The 24,209-nt window shown below is 41.4% G+C and overlaps 1 protein-coding gene across 2 annotated transcripts in view; it reads right to left on the reverse strand.

Annotated features, from left to right (window-relative positions):
* Positions 1-23,112, reverse strand: part of COL9A1 (collagen type IX alpha 1 chain) — an 87,591-nt gene extending 64,479 nt beyond the window's left edge. Inside the window, exons 1-10 of one of the 2 annotated variants that reach the window (XM_012805065.1) lie at positions 22,979-23,112; positions 22,303-22,376; positions 21,003-21,080; positions 20,752-20,884; positions 13,442-13,838; positions 2,859-2,942; positions 2,107-2,127; positions 650-724; positions 271-306; positions 77-139 (exon numbers count right to left, since the gene is read on the reverse strand). In XM_012805065.1, coding sequence (XP_012660519.1) covers positions 77-139; positions 271-306; positions 650-724; positions 2,107-2,127; positions 2,859-2,942; positions 13,442-13,838; positions 20,752-20,884; positions 21,003-21,080; positions 22,303-22,376; positions 22,979-22,992 — 975 coding nt within the window. In that variant the 5' untranslated portion in view covers positions 22,993-23,112. Of the gene's footprint in view, positions 1-76; positions 140-270; positions 307-649; positions 725-2,106; positions 2,128-2,187; positions 2,363-2,858; positions 2,943-13,441; positions 13,839-20,751; positions 20,885-21,002; positions 21,081-22,302; positions 22,377-22,978 lie in introns of those variants that run through there. The other variant, XM_012805066.1, reaches the window with a different exon arrangement.
* Between the last annotated feature and the right edge of the window lie 1,097 nt (positions 23,113-24,209).

A 24,209-nucleotide genomic window follows, 5' to 3' on the forward strand; every position in this document is an offset into this window, starting at 1 on the left:
CACACACGCGCGCGCGCGCGCGCGCGCACACACACGCCCAGGCTGCCCCTCCCCACCCCAGCCCCGGCCCACTCACGTCAGCGCCCGGCGTGCCCGGCTTGCCCGGAGCTCCTGGCTTGCCCGGCTCTCCCACAGGACCCTGAGCAGTGGGGGACAGGGAGGGGATGAGATAGGGAGAGAAAAAATGCCAAGTTGAGATCCTTCAACACACGTAGCTGCAAGACACGTCTAAGGGATAGAAGTGGGGCGTGACCGCGCTGATGGACTTACCGGGAGGCCTGGGGGACCCTTTGGGCCTCGGTCACCCTGGAGGGATAGAAGGAGGGCGGAGTCTGAGTGAGAGAGGTGGGAACCCGCCGGGACAATCCCACAGGAGTTCACCACAGGCACTGGGGACCAGAACCGGGTCAAGGCTGAAAGGTGGGACCTCACCACCAGCAGGGATGACCGGGACAGGTCTCTCTCCAAATCCCCAAATCCCCAGGCACCTAGAACCCCACCCGCAACTCTCACCCGGTCCAATCCTGCCTTTACGGGGATGGGGGTGGGGGCATCCTCACCCTCCCTCCCTAAAAACCCACAGGAGCTGCTGGAAAGGGAGTAGGAAATGGCCCACGGGAAATAGGGGGGCCTGGAGATAGAAACTTACATCGATGCCATCAATGCCGGGAACGCCAGGGGGCCCTGGTGGCCCGGGGGGACCCTGCTCGCCCGGGGGACCTCTCTGGCAAGAACAGCAGATTCAGGTTAGTGAACAAGGAGCAGCTGGGCGGTGTCCTGAGCCCCCGCCTCCTCGCCATAACCATGATAACGTTGCCTCTCTGCGGACGCTGGGGCCTTGAACCCCAGAAACCCAACAAGGTAAAAACCGTGGCTCAGACTTGCCAGTAAGTGCAGGGTTGGGCTGATGTGTTCTGAAAGAGGTGAACTGTGGGGTCAGAGCAGGACGAGGCCCCTCTGCTGGGGGAGGATCACTGGGCCTCTCTTTTCCCCCAAAGGGATTTAAAAATAAAAATGGGGGTCATTTGATACCTTGATTTCCTCAATAATCTTAGATCAATGTTTTGGTCAGAATGAAACAGCCAAGAATGGAGATGCTCCACACCTGGTCTCTACAGACTGGCTTGGAAATCTTTCTCTGTACAGGAAGGGGGCAGGGGGACATTCTTGAAAAGATGTGCGGGGAGAGGGCAGGACAGCCATGAAACCCGCACCTGGCCTCATTTCAGTTTTACCTGCAGCGACATTCCTTGGCATGAGGTCTTTGCACCTCACTTCAAAACTACACCAAATTTCAGACTGACCGAGGTTGTGACCCTTTGATAGCTGGCTAATAGCTGGACTTTAATGGAACTAGAGGTCATGCTGGCCTCTGAAATGGTAGGAACATGTTGCTTAGGGAATATGAGTCTTTTTTTGCCTCTGAATTTAAAAAAAAGAAGAAAGAAAGAAGAAAGACTCTTTCATCAAGGAAAACTTTGTTTTTCTAAACTCGAAGGACAGGTTACAATGGGGTCTTTGTAAGGGAAACCTCAAACCTCAGCCGGGCTTACCCGCCCCCATCCTGTCCAGCTTGCGGGGGAGGAGACACCAGTTGCTGCAATTCTGAAGGGAGCCAGGGCTGCCCAGTTCCAACCCGGGAGCCGCCGGCTCTACCAGCAGGACTCGCGGCTTAGTGCAGCCACCACGAGTGGGACGACACCGAGAGGAAGCTTGCCTGAATTTCTGCCTTCCCCAGCAAGGCCCGCTCTTGACAGTGACCAGGCGGTGGGACAGGGGCGGGGGCCGAGGAGTGAGAGGCAGCACAGACTAAATATTAAACCTCGGTCTCTAATCCCCTGTTTCCTTCAGCGCCACAGCCTGCAGTGTTAGCGCCCAGGTGGAGGAGTAGGCGCCCCTTCCCAGAGCACGAGGTCATTTAGGGCCCCCCTCCCCCGGCTCCCACGGTAGAGGCTGCAGGTGCTGGAGGCTGGCGGCGGTGCGGGTCTGAGAGCCCTGAGGACGCTCCGCGCCTTCCCCGCAGCCCCCCACCCCCACCCGACGGCTGCGCCCCAGCCTTCCCTTGTGTGCGCTCGGAAAATACAAACACTTCTCACCCCAGCTTACCTCATCGGTGGTCTGGCTGGGCTGCAGGAGGAAAGGTGAGAGGACGTGAGAAAGAGACCTTCAAAAGGTCGCACAACTTACTTGAGCCGCACACAAGCAGAGCCCTGACAGCAGCAACCCCAGGGCCCCGCGGTCCCGCGCCGTCCAGGTCATGCCCGCCGCCCTCCACTAACACCCCGGCCGAGCTCTGCGGCCAGTCCACCCGCCAGGCTTCCGGGCCACCACTCGCATAAAATGGGACTTGGACCCGCAGAAAGGTGCGCCCGGGAAACTTTGCAAAGGTGCAGGGGCCTAGGAGACGTATGTTCCTTCCTCTGGTTTATGAATGGCCCTGGAGAGGGTCCCGGGGATTGGAGGAGAGCTAGCCGGCGGGGAGGACGGATAAGATGACAGCAGTCTCACTTAACCCTTTCCCCGCAGCCCCGGCTGGAGAGGCCTGAGAGGGCAGCTCTGCCTGCGCCCCACCTGCCCACGCGTCCTCAGGCTGTCCTCCCAGCCTCCCCGAGTGGTCTGTGCCAGTGCTGACGAGCAGATGGCGAGTGTTCTTGAAGAGCTGGGGGAGGGAGGGTTATAGCCACCAAGAGTGGTTGCTACCCGCCACGCTGGTACCCATGCTGCCTGAAGCCCGCCTGGTCCATACAGCAAAGCACTGGCTCTTTAGGGAAAGTAAGTGGGGAGTGGGGAGGTGGAAGGTTGATGACAGGGAGATGGGTGAGCAGAAGAGGCCTTTGCAGGTGGTCAAGGGGACTCACTGTTATTCTGGCTGGCAGCTCATGGCAAGTTTCTCTCCGGGGTCGCAGGGGGTCGCAATGAATCAGCATCCATTGAAGTTCAAACTGCAGAAAGATAGCAGGCAGTTAAAGTTCTTTTGGAAAACAGAAACCCATCATTTTAAGAGAGATGAATCTGTGTGATTAGAGACAAACTGGAACTGATGGAGCTCCTTGACCCTGGCTTTTCCTTGAAAGCAAATTTACTGTTGGAAATGGACTGGAAGCTCTTCCCAAGTTTCTCTGACAATTGGATGTAGATGTCCTTAGCTTTGATTTACTCCAGCATAGCCCCAGCCAGGAAACAAACCACCAGCTCCAATTTTCTATTTCTGTTCTTACTGAAATTAACAGGTAGATCCTACCAAATTAGGTTCAGAAAGAACAAGGAACTGTCCAAGACACAAGCCAAAAAGTGTCAGGGTTGAAACCCAGGCCTAGAGAATTCCACAGGGAATACACGATCCAAGGTTTTAAGTGGGAGATTAAAGACACAAAAAGCAAAAAATGGTGGCAACCAGGAGGACAAGTAGAAGACAGAAAATTCAGAAAAAAATCTTCACACTAGAGAAGACATCCTCTGTAGGTCAGAGCTTCAAATAAAAAAAAAAGAAAGATCCAAGGTAAAGAAAAAGACAGGGAAATCTAAGACTTGGAGCAGGAGTGCGGAAGATTACAAGTATTTTTATTAATTTATGTAATTTTACTCATTGGTTGAAAAGATAAAAATTTCTAGACACTTGAAATCCAAATATATCCTGATAACTTCTTGTATCTTTAGCAAGTGTTAAGGAAGAAAGAAGGTAACAGGGAAGGAACAGAGCAAAGGATGAGTTGCCAAGTCTGAATCTGAAAAGAACCTTAAGCAACAAGGCAAAAAAATAAAAAACAAAGATGTTACCTCCCACAGGAAGCCTGCAGCCATGTGCCATTTCTTGCTTGATATTTCAAAGTGGATCCTTGGTTTTTTGGTCAGTATATTCTACCAGCGATAGGCGAATGTCTGGCTAAGGATCCAGCCCCACATCTAAATAGTCTCTCTTTTGATTCATCCACTAGTGATTTCCATTCCACCCCACCTGCCCAGTGGATTCTAGATCTGCTCAATCTAGAGATCAGAGTGAAGAGTGACGTTAGGTATGTTTCTTCCCACTGTTTTGGAATCATCCAGAGTTCAGATTACTGAACAGAAGATCAAAATTGGAGATAATGAAGTCTTCCCCTTCCACTCACAAAAAGGGAAGTTAGACAAAAGGAAGATTTGGCTAACCAGAAAACCTATATTCTTTGCTTAAAATAGTTTGTTAAAATTACTCATTGTTCACGTGAAGTAATCTATTAAGCTGTTTTCTGAAAAATGTAATTCCCTGGCTCAGCGCCTATAGCTCAACCGGCTAAGGCGCCAGCCACATACACCTAAGGTGGCGAGTTTGAATCCCCAGCCCGGACCCGCCAAACAACCATGACGGCTGCAACCAAAAAATGGCCGGGCGTTGTGGCGGGCACCTGTGGTCCCAGCTACTTGGGAGGCTGAGGCAGGAGACTCGCTGGAGCCCAGGAGTTGGAGGTTGCTCTGAGTGTGATGCCATGGCACTCTACCCAGGGGGACAGCTTGAGGCTCTGTCTCAAAAAAAAAAAAAAATGTAATTCCCTCTAGATAAATTGGTACACCTGTTTAAATATGCAAGTTGCAATTGTGACATGGCATAATGGGGAAATGAAATGTAATTCATCTGTGAATACAGGCTGGGTTGCTCAGAGTGCCACATAGATCAAGGGTTTCTGAACACATCTGCACATCCACATAAACACCACCTACGCACTAATAATCATCTATACGGCAACCATTTTTTGGCATGCAATATAAATTCCAATTTGCATGCTAATTATTTTGAGGAAAGATTGGCAAGATGCCTTGGTAAAAGTCACTTTCATTACACATCTAAAATGCTGCTTTCCACACGTTTCTCATTTTCATACCTGAAATCATTTGTCTTTTTGAATACTCACTGACAAAATATGTGACAAATGTTTTAATTTAATCCTTCAATAACATCTTTGAAGTCCCAATATAAGCTAAAGAAACATTCTAAAAAACCCAAAGGTATTCCCCAGTCCACAATGAGATTATGACTTGTAAGACTTGAGAAAAAAATACAAATAGAGAAATAAGCATTCTTTAAAAAAATTCTACTAGATAGAACATAAAATTCCCTAACAAAATTCATCCTTCTCAGCATAAAACACTTCATGGTCTCAAGGGAAACCGAATGTAAGGGGGCTCCACACCTGCCCAGATTCAGCATTAGCCAATTCTTTTCTACAGTACCACATTAAGGTACAATTCCATTCTCAAGGTTGGAGTGATGTCCAGCTGATGACACAGGTTAGCAAGAAATTTGGGCCCCAACTCTCTACTTTATTTTAATAGGGTTAGTGATTTTACTAGGTTATTGGGGGGGGTTAAAATGGTAATTAAAATCTTTATAAGAATTAAACAAAAACAAAAATTTTCTCCTGAGAGAAAATTTTAATGACAAACTGTGAGACCTGACTCAATAATAATGAGATTGACACAGGCTTGATTTTTGCAAACTGAATTATAATTAAATTTTACAAACAAAAAGTATCTAAAAATTAGCTCTTTAAAGAGGAATAGGACAGATGTTTTATTAAGCTTTCGTCTTCAGTGGCAACGAAGATTTAAAGATATATTTGGATTCTCAGATTTCAAACTTTCTTTCATTTTAATGATAAAATGTTGGTTTCTACCATCATAACAGACTTCATCCAAGTAAAGCTTTCTGGTTGCTGAGCAGAAGGCTCTGAGCTGCCTCAAAATTATAAATCTCCAACTCTTTGCAAACTAAGCCATGCAGTTCCCATAAAGCCAGAGATGTGGTTACCCAGATAACACTCATCTGGATCCCACCAAAGGCTGAAGCAGAAGGGTGAAAGGGAAAAGCAGTAGATTTGGAGTGAGCAGACCTGGTCTATAATCATTTATTTATCCAACATGTTTTTATGTAACACATTCATGTGCTTTGAGATAAACACTATAAAAGACATAAAAACATCTATTCTATAAGGCAGTTATCTAAGCCAAAAATGCTTTTGCTGATAAATACTATAGCAGTTGAGATGACAGAAACATTTTTCTGGCTAAGGTCATCAAGGAAAGACTATATAACATGTCACATGTGAGGAGAGCCCTGAAGCTCCCTTAAAGTCCCCACTTCTGCCTTCAGAAGCTGAGATGGCAAAGGGGGTGACAATAACGGGGCACAAAAGTGGGAAATATACAGAATATAGACCAGATTTACTGGGGCAAAGTAGATATCAGATTTCCTTTTCACCTTGAATTCTAGACTCAAGAATTTGAATAATATTGTGTAGACTATTATTAAATTGTCATTAAAAGATTTTTTGCAAGGAATAGAGTTGGGGAAAGGTGACCTGATACAGAAGGTCATCTCGAGGATGGTCATTCATTTGGTCATAAATGCCTGATCCTTCCTGTGAAGAGGAGGCTAACATACCAAAGTGTTACACCCTGAACTCTGGTGCGGTATCTTGAGTTATCTGCCAACTGAAAAAAAAATCCTCCCTTCCTCTCACATCCCTCTTCAGCTGCCATCTTATTATCTGTTTCCCTTTATAAAAAACTCAAAAGAGTTGTCTATATTAATTGTTTCAATTCTTCTCCTCGTTTTCTCTTAAATCCTTTCCAATAGGACTTTCACTTCCATCACTCCACTGGGTCTTTTCTCACGGTCACCCTCACTGGTTTCTAAACCCAGTCCTCACTTTCTTTGACCTAGCCTCAGGACCCAAGTCAGTTTCTTATTTCATCCTCTTTGAAATACTTTTCAGGGAACCTCTATTCCCTGACCCTTTCCAATGCAACAGACTCCTCCTCCTTAATTTCTTTTGAAAACCCTTCTTCAACTCAGCAACCTTTAACTGTTGGTTATTTTAGGACTCAGTCCTAAAACTTCTCTATTATGCTACTCTCTTGGTGATTTCCTGGCTTTAAATCCCATATATATGTTGATAATTCCCAGAGCTCTATTCCCGGCTGGACCTGTCTCTTGAACTCCAGAAGCACATACCCCACTTCTCAGCTTCTTCACTGAGATGTCTAACAGTGAGCAAGCTCCTGGTCACACTCACAAGTCCTAAGTCAGATCCGGGTTTTCTCTTTAATACCTGCACTTCCCACAGTCATATCATAAATGACAGTCTTATCAGTAAATGACAACTCTACACTTCTAGTTACTCATGCCAAAAATACTGGTGTCATCCTTGATTCTTCTTTTTCTATTACATCCCAAATTCTGTTTTATTCACCCTCAAAATATATGGGGATTTGATGACATTTGCACCACTACCATTCTGTTCCAAACCAAGACCAATTCTGCCCGAATTATTGCAGTAGCTTTTAAGATCTCCTTGGCCCTAAGTGCTTCAATCTTTCTCATCCTCCCCCTATGATATATTATCAACCTAGCAGTTGAAGAGATCCTTTCAAACTATGAGAACATGTTGCTTATCTGTCCAAAACCATCTGATAGCTGCCCATCTCACACAGCACGAAAGGCAACCGTGCTACCATAACTTCCTAGCCATCCCCATCACGCTACCCCTCCACCCTCATTGCCTCCTTTCTCAGTCTCGTTCCAGCCATGCTGGTGTCCAGGTGGTCACCAGAAAGAAAATGCCAACATCAGTCCTTTTTCACTCACTGTTCTCTCTTCTTGGAACCCTCCTCCCCAGATATTCACATGTTAATTCCCCCAACTCCTTCACTGACCTGTTAAAATAGTTTTTCAATTTCCGGTTTCATTTTTCCCCATAACATTTATGACCACCTGGTATACTTCACATGAACTCATTTATTCATCATGTCTGTCTCATCTCCCCAGAATCTAAACTACACTGCGGCATTAATTCCTGTTTTCTCCTCTACCTAAAATATGTCCTGCAACTTAGAAGATGTTTAATAAATAGTTGTTGAATGTTAATGAATGAACATGTAGGAAAGGAGAGAATAGAGATGAATAAAAGACACAGTGATAAAAGAACTGATAGTACTTGCTTCCAGTTTGATCATGTCTGGAGCAAACCCCTTATCCTTTCTGGGTGTCAACGTCTTCATGTATAAACTGAGTGGTTTGGATTAGAGTGCTCAAAATTTCCTCCAGCACTAAAAGCACATGATTCCACTGACACCACATTGTAACCAAAGAAACTAACCAGATAGAGATTAACATGAACAAAGATTTCTTTATGATCATAGCCCATATACATTTTTATAGAAACATAAAAACTAATAGCTCTGATTTTTTTATTGCAATAACATAGCCACATCTGAGGCCAGTAAAAAAAATTTAGTGTTTTCAATTTTTGATTAAAAGCCAATTTAAGCACCGTTAGTTTTTATCCTAGTTATCCACCGCCTCTTCCCCCAACCCTGGCTCCTTCTGTTAGCAGCTCTGGTTTCTGAATATTCTCACTTCATCGCCACCTAGTGGAAAACCCAGCTGATATTAACAAGGTCTGTAATGCAACAAGTGAGGTTTCAGCTCCAAAAAAATTTGTTTTGACACTCAGCATTCAAACATATTTTGATCAAATCAAGTTGTATAAAAATTATCTCCTATGGATATGTATAGATAAGACTGCCATTTCTTTTTGCTAATTTAATACTTCCAAGTGAAAGTATTTGTAAAATGCATGTTTGTCAAAACAATAGGTAAACCTAATAGTTTAGATATTACATAGAACAGATATCACGCATCCCTTGAATCAGAACTTTCCTACAATGTTTCTCAAATACCAGAAACAACCTCGTAACTTATTTTTTCCATCATATAATTCATAGAACGTTCATTCTTTCTACATTTAGAGGTTAGTATGATTCAATAGAGAAAAAGGAAACCACCAATGGTTCTTGCCAGCTCTCACATTTTCTATGACTAAAAATAAACAAAAAGCAACACATTTGAAAATTCGCTTTTAGAAGCATTAAATCTGTCCGATTAATCGCATTTCATATCGGTTTATTTGGAACAAAGATGGATGGCTTCAACTGTATATTTGTATAGCCACATAAACTTTTATCTTTCCTCAAACAAGCCCAAACTCCCAATGTACATCTCTGAAAAGGGAGAAAGGCCAACTTTGTTTTCTAATAGAGCTGTACCAAATAACTCTCCTCGGCAATCATGCTGACAACAGACAATAAAGAATCTGTCATAAAATAACAAGTTTTTATGGGATGCTGCCAGGAAACCAAGCTTTGCAGTGGGATAGATGGCACCATCCTAAAATACTGGCACAAAGGAGAATAGAAAATATGGGATTTATTGCTTTAAAATCAAACTAACAATGTATTACAACAGTGCATTGGGAAAAATTATAAAGTGCTCTGAGTCCCCTAAATAACCATTAATGATGAGAAGGTGTTGAGTTGTAGAGCATGCGATCAGCTATCCTGCAGGCCTTATGAAAACCTTTTAAAATTGGCTTCCCATTTCCATTTAAAAAAGAGAAAGAGACAAAAGATATAGTATAGGCTGGGCAAAATCACAAACAAGTACAAGATAAGTCAGTCTTGTAGCGCTAGTGATCCATCAAATGTTGTTTTCAACTGCCTTTATTATGGATTCCTAGGGCTGCCTTTTGACACATCTGACAGTATCTGTAGCAGACACATCTTGCGTTTGACTTGTTTACTAAGGAAAAGCAAGGGTCAGCCCTGAAAAAAGTATTCAGTGAGTGTCAAAGAGTAGCATAAATCCAAGGACATGATGAAAACTTGAAAAACGCAGTTATTTATGGTTTTCTTGCTATCTTTTCATGCTACCTCATTTTAATTTATAATTTCTTACACAGTAATGTCGAATATTCGCTGTGTCCAAATGAAGAGAAGGATGACCAGTCGGCACAGTTCTTCTACCTCTTCAAACGTGTGCTTATCACTGCCCATCTCTCTCTAAGATCTCAAAGGGACAGGTAGTCATTGTTGATTTTCAATAGTTGCCACCAACTTCAGTGAGAAGTCCAACATAATAGTCCATAGAATAAAGCAAGGGTTGTAAGGAGAACTCACAGACACTTGGGCTTTGTCTGTGGACTCGTATGAGTACTTGGCTCTCTTTAATTTTGAAAAGTGACGAATGGTGTGGCAAGACTGAAAAGCTTGAAAATAATTGATACTTCTAGCAATTTCCAAGTGAAAGTCCCTTTTCCTGGAACCCTGGACCTCGTCTTCTCCTGGATCATTTACTCATCCCAAGGCTTCTTCTCAAGCATCATATCCTTCAGGAAATATTCCTGACTTCTACTCTCACACCTCCCTGCCCTGATCCTAGTGACGAGGTTTCCCCCTGTGCTTCCTGGCACATAGGACGCGTTGCTATCATGGTCTTTCTCATGTTATATTGTGATTATTTACTTGTTTATCTCAATTCCTTATTCTCAAGAAACTGAAGAAGACAAAAGCTATGATTTATTTAACTTTGTGTAGCCCATATATTTACAGCCAATGAAAATTTTCTAAGTGAATAAAAAAATAAGATTAGGGCTCAGAGCCTGTGGCTCAAGTGGCTAAGGCACCAGCCACATATAACCAAGGTGGCGGGTTCGAATTCAGCCCAGCCCTCCAAACAACCATGACGGCTGCAACCAAAAAATAGCTGGACCTTGTGGTGGGCACCTGTAGTCCCAGCTACTTGGGAGGCTGAGGCAGGAGACTCACTTGAGCCCAGGAGTTAGGAGATTGCTGTGAGCTGTGATGCCACAGCACTCTACCCAGGGGGACAGCTTGAGGCTCTGTCTCAAATAAATAAATAAATAAATAAAATAAGATTAGCATCTGAGGACATGTTTTATATCAAGGGTCCTCAAACTTTTTAAACAGGGGGCCAGTTCGCTGTCCCTCAGACCATTGGCGGGCCAGACTGTGGCCCCAGGATGAGTCGGCTGCTAAGCAGGACAGGCAGCAGTGGCAAAAACACCCGGCGGGCTGGATAAATGTCCTAGGCAGGCCACATGTGGCCCGTAGGCTGTAGTTTGAGGACTCCTGTTTTATATTGTACGATCTTCCTTCTTTTTATTTTTTAACATGTTTTTCCTGTGAAGTAAATTCTGAAGACAAATCACAAATGCCTCCCAAAGTAAGAATAATGATCTGCTTTATAAGGAAACATAAGTGGCTATACCGATCTTCTCAATCATTTCTCTAAGGAAAACCAGCTCAAATAGCAGAAAATAAGATAAATTAGAAATGTTGTGCCTAACACCCCTTCTACAAGCCAACAGACTTGCTTGAGATCACTTCTTCCGCTGAGAAATGGAGACAACACTATCTATATTTGCTATCTAACAAAGTTGTTGTGAAATGAAGCATTTTGAGAACTTTAAATTGGTGTAAGGATTGTTTATATTGTCTTAGATAGTTTTCTGATACTTTGCCTTGTGCAGGGTGAAAGTTGAGGAACTCCTATGGGGAGGAGTTTGAGTTTGACATTGTTCTTTCCAGTCCTTGAATGTAGGTAGGATTCCCTTGGGCTATAACTTTGATCTAGTTTAGTTATTATTGGGCTGTTAGGCCCAAGTCTCAAGTCATTTCCTAGTAGAGTAGTCAGAATTTAGTGTAAGAAACAAATTTGTGCATTCCTATTTCAATTTTTTTTTTAACGTTGGCTACACTGTACTGACTTAGGAAAGCTCTTCCAGGAACCAGAAGCAGAAGGTAAAACCAGCTGCCAGGTTGCTAGTTGCATTCCTTCCTGCACAAGGCAGAATAAAACAGAAGATCCTTTGTACTAACAGGTCTCTAATGTGATGTGAGGCTAGACTTGGCAGAAAACCTATAATCAGCTATGACATTACTGGCAAGAGTATAATATAATGAAGTCATGTTGAGAATTCGGTTTACTTCCCTGGTGATCAGATAATTTAATGGCATCTTAGCACCCAGAATTATAAACACTAAAAATGTTTTTTAAAGCCAGTAATCAAGAAATCAATTTTTAAATAATTGATACTCAAAACAATGAGGAAGGAACCTAAAGTCTCTTCCCCCTCATCGTGATCCAGAAATGACACAGCTATTGCAGAAGTTCAATGTTATCTCAAAACCTTTCCAGTATCATTGCAAAGATCTTGCTGCACAAAATTTCAAGCCAGCTCAACAGTAGTCCCATCGACTTTCTAACCCAGCCACTCGAGGTGTGATAACTCATTAAAGGAAGAAATACTTTTTCAAGAGTCTACAAGCCAGAGCGGCAACGTGGCAGTTACAAATTGTTTCCTGTCCATCACAGAATATAGAAATTTCACACTACCCTTCACACTAATCACAATTCTTTCCTTGAAAACAAGTTGTTTGAACAATTCCATTACTGAGATCCCTGTCCCTGATAACCGTTTTTTCTTCAGAGAAATGCACTGAAACAATTCAAAATCACCGTATCGTTTCTGCTACACTTTTTGATACGGGTCCTGTGACTAGAATGTAATAGTTTTATAGCAGTAAAAAGCGGGGGGATGGTGTTGGCATCAGTGGTTTATTTATTGAGCTCTAAATTCTTTAGTTTCCCTCAAGGAGACACTTGTTCTCTAAGACATATTTTATAAATTCCTATGATAATATTATGAAATATCCTTTTAAAGGACTGATCAGTAAAAGGGGAACAATTAGAAATGATAAAACTATATAGTACTAGTTGGCACAATTATCTCAGCATTATATAATTCCTTACCTTTATGTCCATGGATCTTCATAGCAAAACCGTGAATAGAGCCTTAAAATCTTTTATTTCTGTAATATGTCATACATGCTCTATTTCTAAATAGATGAATATTATTCCATCTATATCATTTTCATTCTTGTCAATCAATGCCATGTGGCTTCCTAACCACTCTGCACTTAGCATCCTTCACCCTCCTCACACACAGACACACTCACACTTTCCTACGTATCATGAGCCAGCACTCAAATCCGCCAGTCCCAGACCAAATCAGCCAGTCCCTCTACACTTCTTTTCCCCTTACCAGGCTTTCCCGCATCTAGAATGCACTTTCTCCCTTTCTATTTGCTAATTTAAATCCTACCATTTCAAAGTTCATTCCTTCCAAGAAACATGGGATTCTCAACTAACTAAACCCATCGCCCATCTCGACCTCACTTTGACCATTCTCCTGAGTTACGTATGCACAACATGTGCCACACCACTTGACTTTCAGTCTAAGTTGCCTCAGAAGGACTCTGGATGCTCCAGGTGAGCATGTAACACCTTCCAAGTAAACTCTAGGCTCCTCAGGACCAGGAACTTCCTCCGATTCTGCATTCCATCTGGCAGATGCTACCAAAATAGGTACCATGTACCATGCTACCAGTGCCTGCTCAAAATAGGCACTGAACATTTTTTGAATAAATTTTCAAAAATGAATAACTGTTGTTGAAGACTCTCAACGGATTAGCAAAATGTCTGAGATATTAACTTTTACCGTCTGTTTTTCCTTTAGCCTACCTTAGTGTATGGTCTTATACTTACTGGAACAGAAACTTGAGGATTATCTGCAAGTTTTCCCAACACAGCAAAGCCATCGACATCGATTGGGCCCCTTGGCTTTATAGGTAAGGATTCAATCCTGTTGCAGTCAACAAAAAGAGTAGCAGTACTCCTTTCCACGCCGATCATGATCTTATGCCACTGGGCATCAAACAAGGAGGGCAAATTGGAGAAGGCTGCGGTCTGGAGACTTCCGTCCAGGCCTTTGTATGAAAACGCGACAGATTTTGTTTGGCCGTTAATCTTTATGCCAACTTGCTCCTTCCCCGAGGAATCCTGAATCTGCCAAATGTTCCAGCTCTTTTCAAGTGTGCTTCCAGTTATCCGAAAAGTAGTTAAAAAGGAGTATTCTTCAGGCAGTCCACTGGGGTATAAATGCCTGAGTAAAATTTTAAAATAGTAAATATCAATCATGTTTTCCGTACCCATATTCTCTTCTTATGCTATTCTAGATTATAGACTCATGGAAAGGCTACAGTGTGGAAAAACTATGTACTACCTGTTCTTTCATGACTGTTAATAAAGGCCTTCCCAGAAGTGCGATCATTCGTGTACATTAATATACCACCTTAAAAACACATTTTTAAAAACCCTCCCTCATAGCTAAGAAAGGTTCCCAATGCCAGATAATCCCAACAATATCACTATTTATGCTTCCCAAAGAGCTACTGTTCAGTAATTCAATCTCAGCCAAAAGACACATTCTTGCAAAGTTCTTGGCAACATTGCTCCCACAAGCAGGAGATGAGATCATTAGAAATCCAAATCAGCTCTACCAGTTTATGAAACTATTTAAAGCAGTCAGCAGCAGCTTTTAATTCTTCATTTGCATGTAACACATTAAGATTATTTGTTATTTTCATAATTGCTTGGGAATTCTACTCCTTAACTACCATTTTGAGAATCAGTAACTGTACAGACTCTAGAAGCTTCTACACACTGAGGGTGCTTGTTTTTTGTTTGTTTGTATTTGGGGATTAGGTCTCACTCTGTCACCCTGGACAGAGTTCAGTGGCATCATCATAGTTCACTGAAACCTCAAACTCCTGGCTCAAGAGAATCTCCTGGCTCAGCCTTCCCAGTAGCTGGGACTACAGTCAAGTGCCACTATTTTCAAGCTAATTTTTAATTTTTTTGCAAAGATGGGATTTTACTATGTTGCTCAGGCTGGGGAGGTTTGTTTTCTTATGGAGTTCAGAATATGATGGTAAAGTAGCAGCTTGTCACTGAATGTGGGACAAGGGAAAGGTGACCTGTTCTTACTTCTCCACTTTACCCCAGTTGTTCCTTAATCTGCCAACTGAGACTATATCATTGCTAATTCCTTTACTGCTTAGGTGGCAGCATAAGTCAGGTTGTGTCCCTAAGGCATCTCCAGTCTATATAAAGACCGTAAGCTGGAGCCAGACCAGCCTCCTGGATCTTCTTCTGTTGAAGCTGAGCTCTGAACGCTAAAGACTGAACTTTAAAGATCAGAGCATGTTAAAAGTAAACATCATCTGTCAAGGACAAGAAGGTTTTATCCTTCTACCTTCATCCTTCTAAGCTTAGAAAAATTCCTAAGTAAGGAAGAAATGCTAGGCAAAATGAATTTTCTGTGCTAAATAATAGAATTTGATATTTCTGAGAACAGTCATAGACCAAGACCCATAGTCCCAAATAATGTTCCTTCATGTCAAACTTTTGCTATGTAGCCCTAATTATTTGCTGAGATTTTCTATCTTTACTTGGAATTTAACTATAAAATATTATCTCTTATGATAACATAAACTTTCAACTCCTTTTCCTGTAAATAATTTTGCAAATTTAATAAAATGGATCAACTGCCTCAACAAATTTCATTGCTTTGTTAGTTTTATAAAGATCACAAAAATGTGAAACTTTTCATCTAAGTACCCTTTTATCATCCAAGTCTTCCTTGTAGCCAGAATTTTCTGATATGACTTTGGTTTATATTTAAAGGAAGGGAGTGAATTTTTCTATCCACTGGTGATGTGTATTATTCTTATTGCAGGATTTTCAATTCACTATACATCTTTTATGTAAGTCAACTGTACAGGAAGTTTTAACATGTACCTTCAAAATGTTCAGTTAGGAATTAAAGGGAAAAAATGTATGCAAGAGACATTTACTGTTTTCCAAATGGAGCTGTCTACCACATCACTCCCGATATTTGTTTTTAACATATTTTCTATTTTTCAGTCTGTTTTTCATATTGTCTTTGACTTTATATTTTTCAAAATTATGACAATTTTATATCCATCCGTAGAGAAGACACTAAGGTTCACTAATGACAATATAATTCACTGCCTATTACATAACTATGAAACATATGATGGAAGTTTTACATCTCATTTGACCTCAATAACTTTGAATCTGGGAGGTAAGTTTCCAAAGTTTTTCTCAATGGTAGAAAAATTGGACAAGTATCCACTTAAATGATAAATAGATTGTTTTGACTATTCTTTTTTATTAAAGATCTGTATTTTACCAGATGCTTGAAGAATCTATTTTCTTATTATTGTCCAAGATAGTTGTTGAGGTGTGAGATTTCTGTAAAAGGTAGATAAATCCTAATACTTTGTCTTCTATAAGGGGTGTCTGACCTCTTTTTTTTTCTGACACACATTGGAAGAATTGTCTTGGGCCACACATTAAGTACACAAACACTAACAAAAGTTGATAATAATAATAAAAGGTCGATGCATAATTTTTGCAATTTCCAACACCAATAAGCAAAACAGTCCTCAAATTGTGCGTATGCTGCCTGTGGGCTGCAGGGTGGACGCCACTGCAAGCATCACTTTTCTACATTTTTTTTTAAAAACTTATTTGTGTTACCTACATATCTTTCTATAGATATAGTGAGCAAAACAGTGGAATTTAATTAGCTCCCTGACCCCAACAAACATCTATTTTGTTTCAATTCTAGAAGTTGCAGTAATGTGCAGGGTTATGAGGTTAACTGAGGGATCTCTCCTAATTTTTATTTCATCCAACTTTTCTTACTCAATGAACAAAGAGATTATACTGAAGGTAAGATAGGACATAACATCTATACTTGCTCCTGATTTGGTATATGTAATACCCAAACCTCCCCCCTAAAAGGTAGGGGGCGGAATTGCTAAATGAATAATCAGCAACCAAGGTGATCTCTTTCCACACATATATAAAGATAATACATGTGGGTATGTGTACCAAGAGAATCTAGGTTATCATATCATTCATCTTTCAAACTAGGCTACTACAGTACATCAATATGGCAAGAGGAAAAAAATTTTATTATTCATATTAACAAAATATGAATGCATTTGTATATACCTAAGACCATTTTAAAGCCTCACAAATCTAACAGCCAGCCTCACTGCCTTCTTTTGAACACCTGAAATTCTGCTCTTGCAAATATGCTAGTACACATCGATAAGTAAACTTGACAGCATGCATAATTTAAAAGAAGCTGGGTCTATAAATGATTTATTTCATTATGCTACAATCTGCACAGAGCACCCTAAATGAAGAACCATAAGGGAAGGGCTGGAATGAAAGATTAAAGAGTCTTTGAGCCTTCGAAGATTGTTTATGACCTTAACCCAAAGAAAGCTAAAGACTGTGTTTTTAAGGCAAATAAATGTGTTTGTTAGTGGGAGTTGAGAATGTGAAATTAGGATGTCTAAAATAAAGAATAAAAAGCAGCAAAACATTACATGTCTCATAAGCTTTCAAAAAATTGAAAAGATAAATAATAATAAATTGTGACTCTACCATATTAGTTCCATATACAATATTCCTCTTTTCTGCCCACAAAGATCCTGCTAATAATTTCTTTTCACTGTCTCAGGGACTCAGATTCTTGAGCGCAGAAAATCCTTTTCACCCAAGATTGTCTATTCCCTACATGGCGTGAGAGCAATTACCATTCCTGCCCTCCTCATCATCTGGCTTTCGAAGGAGTAGGGTTTGAAGGGCAGCTTGAAAAGAAAGGGCCCACTGAGGAAAAAAGACTCTCATCTAAATACCCTCTCCTCTTCTAGTACTTTCCACCACTGATAATAAACACTTACCTAATACCAGTGGGTACCAGGCTCTGTTCAAGCACCCCGGTTCTTAACATTTAGTCTACATAGCAACCCTATGACACAGTTCTTATCATCCCTAACTTTAATCGGAGGGAATTGAAACAAAGATAGCTTCAGTAACTTGCCCAAGAATAGATTTTACTGCCTATTTGGGACTCCAACTGTATCTCAGCCCTTTGAGCCTCCTCTTTCTTCTCTATTTCTTTCTCTCTCCTATTTCCTTCTCCCACTTCCTTCTTCCTTCTTTCCCCATCTCTTAATAATCCTTATCAGTAAAACAAGAATTTTAGTCTTTGTGGGGTCAGGGAGTCAAGGGCAGAATGAATATGAGACATTGGTGACAGCCTGGGTGCATGATGTAGTGACAGCTCAGCGTTTAGAGAAAAACAATGATAACGGTGAAGGTGATCGGGAGATGGGGGGCTATGTGACCTCGAGTTGATCAACCTCCAAATTCAGAGTTAATGGTGGTTCAGATTTTAAATCTCGAGTAATACAAAAGAAAATCAAGTCATCACTGAGGGTCTTGTGTCATGTTCAATTATTTTATTAAAGACAAAACACAAAATTTTAGAAATTTAAGACTACAACTGTATATGAAAAGAAAATATAAGCCAATAGAAATTCAGTGTTGGAGTTAAGGTGGCAATAATCCTTCTAAGTGTGAATGGCTCAGGGTCAGTATGGAGGAGTGTGGTTAGAAACACAACCTTTGAAACCATGCTATCTGGTTTTCAACCTTCCCAGCATGTTCCAACCTTGTAACCTACATGTAGCAGTCCATATAGCCTATGGCTAGGAGTAGTGAGAGTTATAAGCAAACTGTGGTATATGTATACCATGGAATACTATGCAGCCATTAAGAAGGATGGAGACTTTACATCCTTCATGTTCACATGGATGGAGCTGGAGAATGTTCTTCTGAGCAAAGTATCACAAGAATGGAGGAAAAAGTATCCAATGTACACACCCCTATTATGAAACTAATTTATACCTTTTATATGAAAGCTATAACCAAATAGCCTAAGAATATGGGGAGGGGGGAGGGAGAAGGGAGGAGGGAATGGGTGGAGGGAGGGAGTTTGGAGGGATTACTTCTGAGGTTTACCTTATAGGGGTACAGGTGAATCTTTCTAAGAGTAGAATGTGAACGTTTTAAAGCAATAACTGAGAAAATGACATGAAGGCTGTGTTGAGCAGTTTGATGGAAGTATTTCAGATTGCATGTGAAAACCCTACACTGTACCCCAGAAGTGCATTAATGTACATAGTTACCATTCAATAAAAAAAAAAAAAAGAAACTCTCACTAAACTCTGTATAGCTCAATAATGGAACACTTGGTGAAAAGGGCATGGAGAGGAATCTAACTCTCCTACCAAGCATGAGAGCTCACGAGATGAGTGGTGAATTGGCAGTCTCTACACCTGTGGTGTTGAAAGGCACGAGATCAGCCTCATTTTAGGCTGGAGGAGAAGGCAGTCAGGAGCATGTGCAGTCTATCACAGACCCGCTTACTCTGACTCTGTCTCCTTTCCTGCCTATAGAATGCCAGCATGGCATCTCTCTGCTAAAGATTACCAAGCCCTGCTAAAGACTAAGATCTATCTATTCTAAGACTGCTTTACTCTCTCTAAGAATCTTTCTCTCTCTCTCTCTCTCTCTCTCTTTCTCTCTCTCCCTAAAGTAGATAGCCCTCAGGCACCTAAGTGAAATCATTCCCGAGCAAGGTAGCTTGGAGGTCCGCGTCCAGAACCTAGTTAAGCAGAGCCCAAGACCTGGGCCCTGACAAGCGATAATAGGAGTGAGATGTAACACCTACACAAATAAATTAAAGTTTTAGGGCTTGGTTTCCTTCCCCATAAAATAAAGATAATAATGCTCTTGTATTGGCTCGGCACCTGTGGCTCAAGTGGCTAAGGCGCCAGCCACATACACTAAGGTGGCGGGTTCGAATCCAGCCCAGGCCCACCAAACAACAATGACGGCTGCAACCAAAAAGTAGCCAGGCATTATGGCAGGCGCCTGTAGTCCCAGCTACTTGGGAGGTGAAGGCTGGAGACTCACTTGAGCCCAGGAGTTGGAGGTTGCTGTGAGCCGTGATGCCACGGCATTCTACTCAGGGGGACAGCTTGAGGCTCTGTCTCAAAAAAAATAATAAAATATAAATAAATAATAAAAAATTAAAAAAAATAATAAAAAATAATAATGCTCTTGTATCATAGGGTTGTGCTAAGGATGAGATTAATGATAATTAGTAAATTTATAAAAAGATCTTATGCATGCACTATTATTGTATTATAAAATATAAAATAATGTATTGTATGTTCAAAATAAATTTCTGTCAGAAATCTGCCACCACATTATATCAGTTTCTTCTAATTTGACCAAAACTGTTATTTTTATCAATATTTAGAGGGTTTGATATTATTTTATTGTCCCAATTAATTATTCACTATTACACCTTAATTTTTATCAAAGTCCTAATTTTCTTGTTCATCTACTAAAGAGATGTCATTTCTATTTTTTGCGGCATGCTAAAACATGTAATAATTATAATAATCACGAACAAGGTATTTGGGTGATATCAAAACTGTACACCTGAAGTTCTTTCATAAGACAATGACTTAACACACATACACTAAAGTATCTCAATTATAAATAATTTACAGAATAAAAGGCTAAGTTCCAGAGAAGGACATCAGTGATGTAGGGGATTTATTTGGTTATTATCATGACTGCTGTTTCTGTTATGATCACTTTAGTTTTGCTTTGGTGTAGGGCCTGCCAAGAGGCAACAGGGGGACATGTGGTTCTATTTCAGCACCACGATGCTTGAACAGCGCCATTGTGAGTCGTCTGTCCACACTGTGGCTTCTAGTTAAATTTATGTTTAACCTCTGGCACTTTTCACAGAGGGTCCTTTTAGTCAAAACCAGACAAATTACAGAAAAACAGAAATTAAAGTAATAAGAACATGTCTTGAGTCAATGTATAATAGTCTCAGTGATGATTTTTTCCTGGAATGGAAAGTAAAGTACAGGAAGACCAGTATTCAGGCCCTGAAGATAGATAGGTAAATACATTCCTTCAGCTTTGAATAAAATTATGATCCAAAAAAGCAATGAATATTAGAAAAATCTCTAATATTAGATCCCTATCCATTTTTAAAATGCATTTGAAGCAGGCAATTCAATGAAATGTTTTTGATACATTACCTGGTTGGAATCCTAAAGTCTACATTATTTCCCAGCTTGTAAGCCACCTGCAGTCCAGTGGACCCCACCACCCTCTGGATAGCTCTTCTAGAGGCCTCTTTCTCTACCTGGAACTGAGAAATCAGGTCAAACCCTAGAAAACGGGGACACAAAATGAGATTGGTTTTATTCCTTTCCAAAACTTTCCCAAATGAAAGAATATATCAGGTTTACAGAAAGCTTGGATTTCACTGTAATACAATACTACTTGCCTGGTAAGTCATCTTGGCCAATTCTGATCTTTGGACAGAGTTCATTTCCACCATTAGAATTTGAATTGACAGGGAATCCTGAAAAAGAGCAGGATGTACTGATGATAGTAACTGAGCGACTATTTAAAATACAGTGTGATACCAGCTTGTTTATTGTGTATATGGCTTTAACTCTATAATTCTTTCACCTTTAACTCATCCTGGAAGGGATACATAGTACAAAGTGTAAAGTTCCTTTAATAATTTGTGCTTGTAGAAATTTCTTCTGGGGGGGTTAGGAATTTGTTCTTGAAACCAAAGATGCATAATGTCCAGAATTTCAGAGTCAGAAACCTGTTTTGAAAGCTTCTGGTTTGGGCTAAAAAATATTCTGTAAACACCACAAATTTTAGAATTCCAGTGAGAATCCAGGGCTAGCCTTAAGCCAGCTCAATGGGGCTTCTGCAGAGTGGAGTTCTTAGGAATCTTTGTCAAACAGAGGAGAGGAATGGGGGAAGTCTTGGGATTCAATAATCCTAAATGAAATATAGAGGGATGCATATGATTTCATACTCATTCTAAGAGATCAAATAAAGGCTCTGACTGGATGATTGCTAGAAGGCTAGAATTGGGAAGAGTAACAGGAAGAAGAAAGTAAATCTTCATGAGAAGGTTTAAACCTTCAATTTGATGAGAATTTTAGGTTGAAATTGGGTGCTCTTTATACAAGTGGGGAGTTGTAAGGAGGAAGAATTTTTTTACCCCCACATCATGTTTCTCGTAAATATCCAACATCAGTGCTTTGTTAAGATTTATCTACCAACAAAATCTTCCTACATTTCGGAAAAAGTATTAACCAGTTACAAAGCTTTGGCCTAGCGATCATGGTACATCAAACATGTATGTACACATTTATATGAGTGTAAACATACTCCTTAGACAGTCACCTTCAAAGTACTCCCCTTGGCCATCTGGTTACCTCAGCAATGAGGTGTGTAGCACTTTTTCAAGGATGAGTTCAAAAACCTAATTGTCTGACCTCCTACCTCCCTGACCCCAGATTACTGAGCTCCACCCATCCGTCTGTCTGCTAATTCATCCTTTCATACGTCCACCCAACATTTACCAATCACTGTCTGAAAGCAGGCTCTCAGTAGGCACTAGAATACACAGACTGGACTTTCTGCCGACTGGAAATACTGCCAAGACTTGCTGACCACAAAAACTAGGCACTAGAGTATCCCCATGGCCCAACACAGGCATGAGGAGACTGAGGGTGTGAAGGATTGCGGATGCAAAATCTAGAAACTCTAACCCTTACTTGGGCGCCGCTTGACAGTTGCAGATGCCCAGGGTCCCACGAAACTGCACACAAAGAAGAAAACTGGAATTTTCCTGAAGAGGAAAGAAGAAAAATGACTCAAAAAGGAGTCCCTCCAGATGGGGACTACCTCCATATTTTCAAACCTGAAATACGGACCAAATTAATATAGGTGATCAAATCCCAATATAGTTTATTTTCTTAATTTGGACTTTGAAGCTTTACTGAGATGTAATAAGTTCCTATAATTCCAGCTCTCACTGTCCTTGTGAATTTATTGATCTCACTTTCTCCAGTATCTACCTAAGTCACCATTTCTGTATCCATTTCCTTGTCTTCTCTTTCTTCTTTGACTTTCTGCCTCTCTCTGAGGTTGGCTGTTTCTTTTTTCTGTCTCTCATGCTTACTCTTGTCTTGCTCTCCCATCCGTCTTTACCTCTGTCCCTAATTTGGCCAAAACTGTTATTTTTATCAACATTTAGAAGGTTTTGGTATTATTTTATTGTCCTAATTAATTATTCAATGTTACACCTTAATTTTTATCAAAGTCCTAATTTTCTTGTTCTGTCTCTTACCTTGCACCCTTGCTCCCTCTCATCCCACCAAAAACACAGACTCCTGGTTCTGTGGCCCCAGCCCAGGCTCCCCACAACTATTTCCAGTGCCACGGTCTTACCAGCACGTCTTCATCTTGCCCGTTGGTTTTCGTTGTAGCCGCAGTGTCTGTGAGAAGGGGATGGAGGGGAGTCACTGCTCCCCAAAGCCCCTCCACTGTCACCCTAGGACAGTGAGTTCTGGGCCCAGTCTCGGTCCCTCCTGCCCCTGTGAGGGCTAAAAGCAAAGGGAGAGAACCAGAGGCATCTGGTGACTTTAAACTGAAGCAGAGGAAAGGGGTGGGCAGAGGCGGCCCTGTAAGTCCAGGCCTGGCCAGGGGGTGTGTCCTCAAAGCTAACAAGGTTACACTGAAAGAGGGATTAACAGGGGAAAGTTAGCTGAAAAGAAAAAAAATAAATAAAATCAGGATGTGGGGAAATTCACCAGAAAGATCCAAGCAAGCAGCTATAGGAACACAGTGGCGGCTTTCAGGACTGCTATAGGAATACAGTGGGCGCCTTTGGAGGCCTGAGGTTGCAGTAAGAGGTGCTGGCTGGAAGGCGGAGGTGTGAGAAGTCATGGGAGCCTTTCAATCCTCATTTGTTCTGAAGTTTACTAGTTGTATGTCCTTGGGCAAGTGAGTTAACCTTTCCGTAACTCAGCTGGCCTAACTGTAAAATGGGTTGAAAATACTTACATAGAAATAATTGTTTGGGAAATTAAACAAGATAGTGAAGGCAGAGACTCTAACACCCAACAACAGTCATTATTTGTCTCCATTGTCTTAGTGAATACTTCATTAAGTACCTCCCTCTGTTGAAAATGCTTGCAGCCTGGCGGTGCCTGTGGCTCAGTGAGCAGGGCGCCGGCCACATAAACCAAGGGGGGTGGGTTCAAACCCGGTACCGGCCAAACTGCAACAAAGAAAATAACTGGGTGTTGTGGTGGACACCTGGAGTCCCAGCTCCTCTGGAGGCTGAGGGAAGAGAATTACCTAAGCCCAAGAGCTGGAGGTTGCTGTGAGCTGTGATGCCACAGCACTCTACTGAGGGTGACAAAGTGAGACTCTGTCGCTAAAAAAAAAGTAGCCAGGCATTGTGGCAGGCACCTGTAGTTCCAGCTACTCAGGAGGCTGAAGCAAGAGAATTGCCTAAGACCAAGAGCTTGAGGTTGCTGTGAGCTGTGATGCCACAGCACTCTACTGAGGGTAACAAAGTAAGATTCTGTCTCTAAAAAAAAAAACAAACTTCTGTATGTTTTTGATATTAAATGAAAAGCATGGAAATATAATAGGGTTCCCTTTCAGTGTTATA

Source organism: Otolemur garnettii, unplaced genomic scaffold (genome assembly GCF_000181295.1).
Source record: "Otolemur garnettii isolate 467f Iridium unplaced genomic scaffold, OtoGar3 scaffold00035, whole genome shotgun sequence".
Taxonomy (NCBI): Eukaryota; Metazoa; Chordata; class Mammalia; order Primates; family Galagidae; genus Otolemur; species Otolemur garnettii.